Source organism: Acyrthosiphon pisum, chromosome A1 (genome assembly GCF_005508785.2).
Source record: "Acyrthosiphon pisum isolate AL4f chromosome A1, pea_aphid_22Mar2018_4r6ur, whole genome shotgun sequence".
Taxonomy (NCBI): domain Eukaryota; kingdom Metazoa; phylum Arthropoda; class Insecta; order Hemiptera; family Aphididae; genus Acyrthosiphon; species Acyrthosiphon pisum.
Genome location: NC_042494.1, coordinates 160,577,502 through 160,580,571, shown reverse-complemented (window position 1 = coordinate 160,580,571; position 3,070 = coordinate 160,577,502). Strand labels below are relative to the sequence as shown.

Here is a 3,070-nt window from a genome sequence, read left to right as displayed (position 1 = left end):
AACATTTGAAATATTATTTTCAATGTTTACGTGCAAAAACTTCAAAAGTATGATAAGTAAGTTATGATTTCACCAATATATTAAGCGTTAAGAACTACACATTTTGAAAAAAAAATTTAAAAATATTCTATTCTAAGTATTTATTTAAAAAAAAAAAATGGGCGCAACAAAAATTCAGTTTTTGAAGTTTTTTATCAATAACTTCAAAACGAAGTTTGTCCGGCCTTTTTTTTTTTGCATTCTTATAAAACATAAAAAATTAAAAATCGATTGGTTGCTAAACTAAAATCGTTCCTTTTGTTTTATTTACAGATCTGATTATTTATCGAGTTTATTATAAACACTCATGCATAAAAAAATTTTACAGAAAATTAAAAAATACAGTACACCATACTACCATAGGAGTATATGTTTTTGTTGTCTAATAGTCACATAATATATGCCGCGAACGACTAGTGGCATATAGTATATCAGAGTGGTAAAATTACCAAGGCTAGAACATTTAGAAAACAGATATAATTAAAAGTAATATCATATTGAGAAATACAGAAAATAAGAAAACTTAACTTGAAAAAAAAAAATGTCAAAGAGGGATTTATCTCCCATATCCCCCCCGTAAATACACCACTGTAACCAGGAAGTTGCAAAATATTAGTAATATTTAAACATTAATTTGAAGTTGAAAAATCTTAAATTAACAATAAAAGAAAAACATATCAATAACAGAAAAGTAACTTTTCTTTTTAAATACTGATTAATAAATTAATAAATACCAGAGTCGGTCCCATCAATTGTTGAAAGGATTTGATTAATGTTTTCCAACTTATTTACTTCATTTTTTAATTTTTTTGGGGTTACTTTGAAACTTGTATTTTTAGCTAGTGTGATATCAGTATCATCAGAATTATCTTCATTATCAGGTGCAACTTTTTTTTTAGAACATTTTTCAATGCCATTTAAATTAGTCAGCCTAAAAAAACAAAATAAATGTACATTACAATACTCAACAAATTTTTATATATTAGTGCTATTTTTATAAAATCAACGTATACCTGTCATTTTCTTTTTCATCTTCAGATTTTTCATCAAGTTTCTTTTGATTTTTGGGTTGGGTTTTTTGTCTAGATAATGTCAATAAGCAAATTTATAATTAATAAACACTCATAAAAATATTCAATTTTTAATAAAACCATTATAAGATAATAGGGTAGAGCAATATAAAATAATGATTAGTTACTAAAAATCATAAAAATAGGCTTAATTTAAATAAAATTATTAAAAAACATTTCAATTATTTAAAAAGAAAATAGAAAGATTATTTTTAACACCAAATATAAATATAAAATACGTTTCAGGAGTACTTTTAAAAGACAAAAATACTTAGCAGTTAGCTGGTTAGCATATATCTAATAAATTTAAACTTTGAAGAAAACACTTTGACTTATGAGGTTAGAATAATGTAGTAATATTTAATTATAATTTTAATAATCCAAATATGTTTTGATGAGACCAATACATATTACATCACAAATACTTTAAAATAATATTTTAGCATGATAAATTAATAAACGCAAGATAATACTTATATAGTATAGTATACATAGCTACATAATACATAGATTAATTAATATTTTACCTTATTAGTTTTTATAAGAGTACGATTTCTCAATTTTATTCTATCCTCGCTATCATCATCACTACTATTATTATCAAATAAATTTAAAGGATGAGCTGTTTCATCTTTTTCCAAATTGAGATGACCTTTATTAGAAGATTTATTTTTAATTATTCTTGATATTATAGAATCATCCAACCGTTCTAAGACAACAGATACATTTTTATTCATGAGGTCAACTGTTAGTGGCACATTTGGAGATAACAACGTTGGTTGTAAACTTGAGGAAGATATTGTTGAGTTTAAAATAGCATTATCTTTTTTTTGTTTTTTTTCTGATTTTAAGCTTCTTGTAGTACGTTTGTTAGATTTGTTTAATGATGGATTGACTGAATTGTCATTTGTTTCTTTACTTAAATTTCCATTTAATATTGAATTATCTACTAAAACGTTTTCTTCTTCATCAACAGGCTTCAATAAAGATTTCATTATAGCAGAAACACCAGGACTCAAATGTGAATCAATATTAAATATTCTTTTAAAATCGGTTAAAGTAGAACAAGTATTTTCTAAAACATGCTCACAAACGCTGATGAATTCATTTAAACGTTTATCAATTGGATTATGATCAGTAGAAGACAATGTTGATAGTTCATTTGATATAGACGACTTATATGATTTTAACATGAAATTAATGCACAGGTTGTTTTTAATATTATCTATTACAGATCTTTTCCCAACTTTAGCTTCTTTTACCAAGTATTTTCGAACAGCTTGTTCATGATTTGTTTCATTTACTAATAAGCCGTTAGGTAGACATCTGAAAATAATTAATACTAACAACTATAAGTAGTTTAATTAATAATATACTATTATAGAATAATCAGTTAAACATAAAATTTAAAAATTCAAAACCAACCACATATTATTATTATTGCAGTAATTTATAAAAATTAATATTAAATACTATCTCTTTGTAGTAAGAGGATGTCGTAACAACATGTATTGTCTCCGTCTAACATACGTTATTTTAATTTTTAAGTGAGTTGTTAGTATGTAAAATATTAATATTTAAAAATACTCATAATTCACTTAAAAATTAAAATATCGTAAAAAAAAAAAAAACGATTAAGAAAACACAGATAATGTTCTTACCTAAAAGTTTGATAATAGGTCAATTCACTCTAATATCAAAACGAAAAGCACGCTATTGAAACTGGTGAACGAAAATTTGCTCACCTCTGTAAGACAGAGACAACATATTATGCAGGTATGATGTCCCCTTAACATGTTATCGTAATTTACCATATAGATAAAATATATCGCTATACAGGGTGATTGATTAAGCGTAAAACACTCATTATCTCAAAAAGTATTCACTTTTTTCAAATTTTTTTTTTTTCAAAATTTTAGATCTATGCTGTTCAAAAATTATATAATTTTTTTATATTTTTC

The 3,070-nt window shown here is 24.3% G+C and overlaps 1 protein-coding gene across 1 annotated transcript in view; it reads right to left on the bottom strand.

Annotated features, from left to right (window-relative positions):
• Positions 1-3,070, bottom strand: part of LOC100159306 (transcriptional regulator ATRX homolog) — a 33,126-nt gene that overhangs the window by 19,763 nt on the left and 10,293 nt on the right. Inside the window, exons 5-8 of the mRNA XM_029486408.1 lie at positions 1,637-2,435; positions 1,381-1,406; positions 1,053-1,121; positions 774-970 (exon numbers count right to left, since the gene is read on the bottom strand). Of these exons, the coding sequence (XP_029342268.1) occupies positions 774-970; positions 1,053-1,121; positions 1,381-1,406; positions 1,637-2,435 (1,091 nt within the window). The remainder of the gene's footprint in view (positions 1-773; positions 971-1,052; positions 1,122-1,380; positions 1,407-1,636; positions 2,436-3,070) is intronic.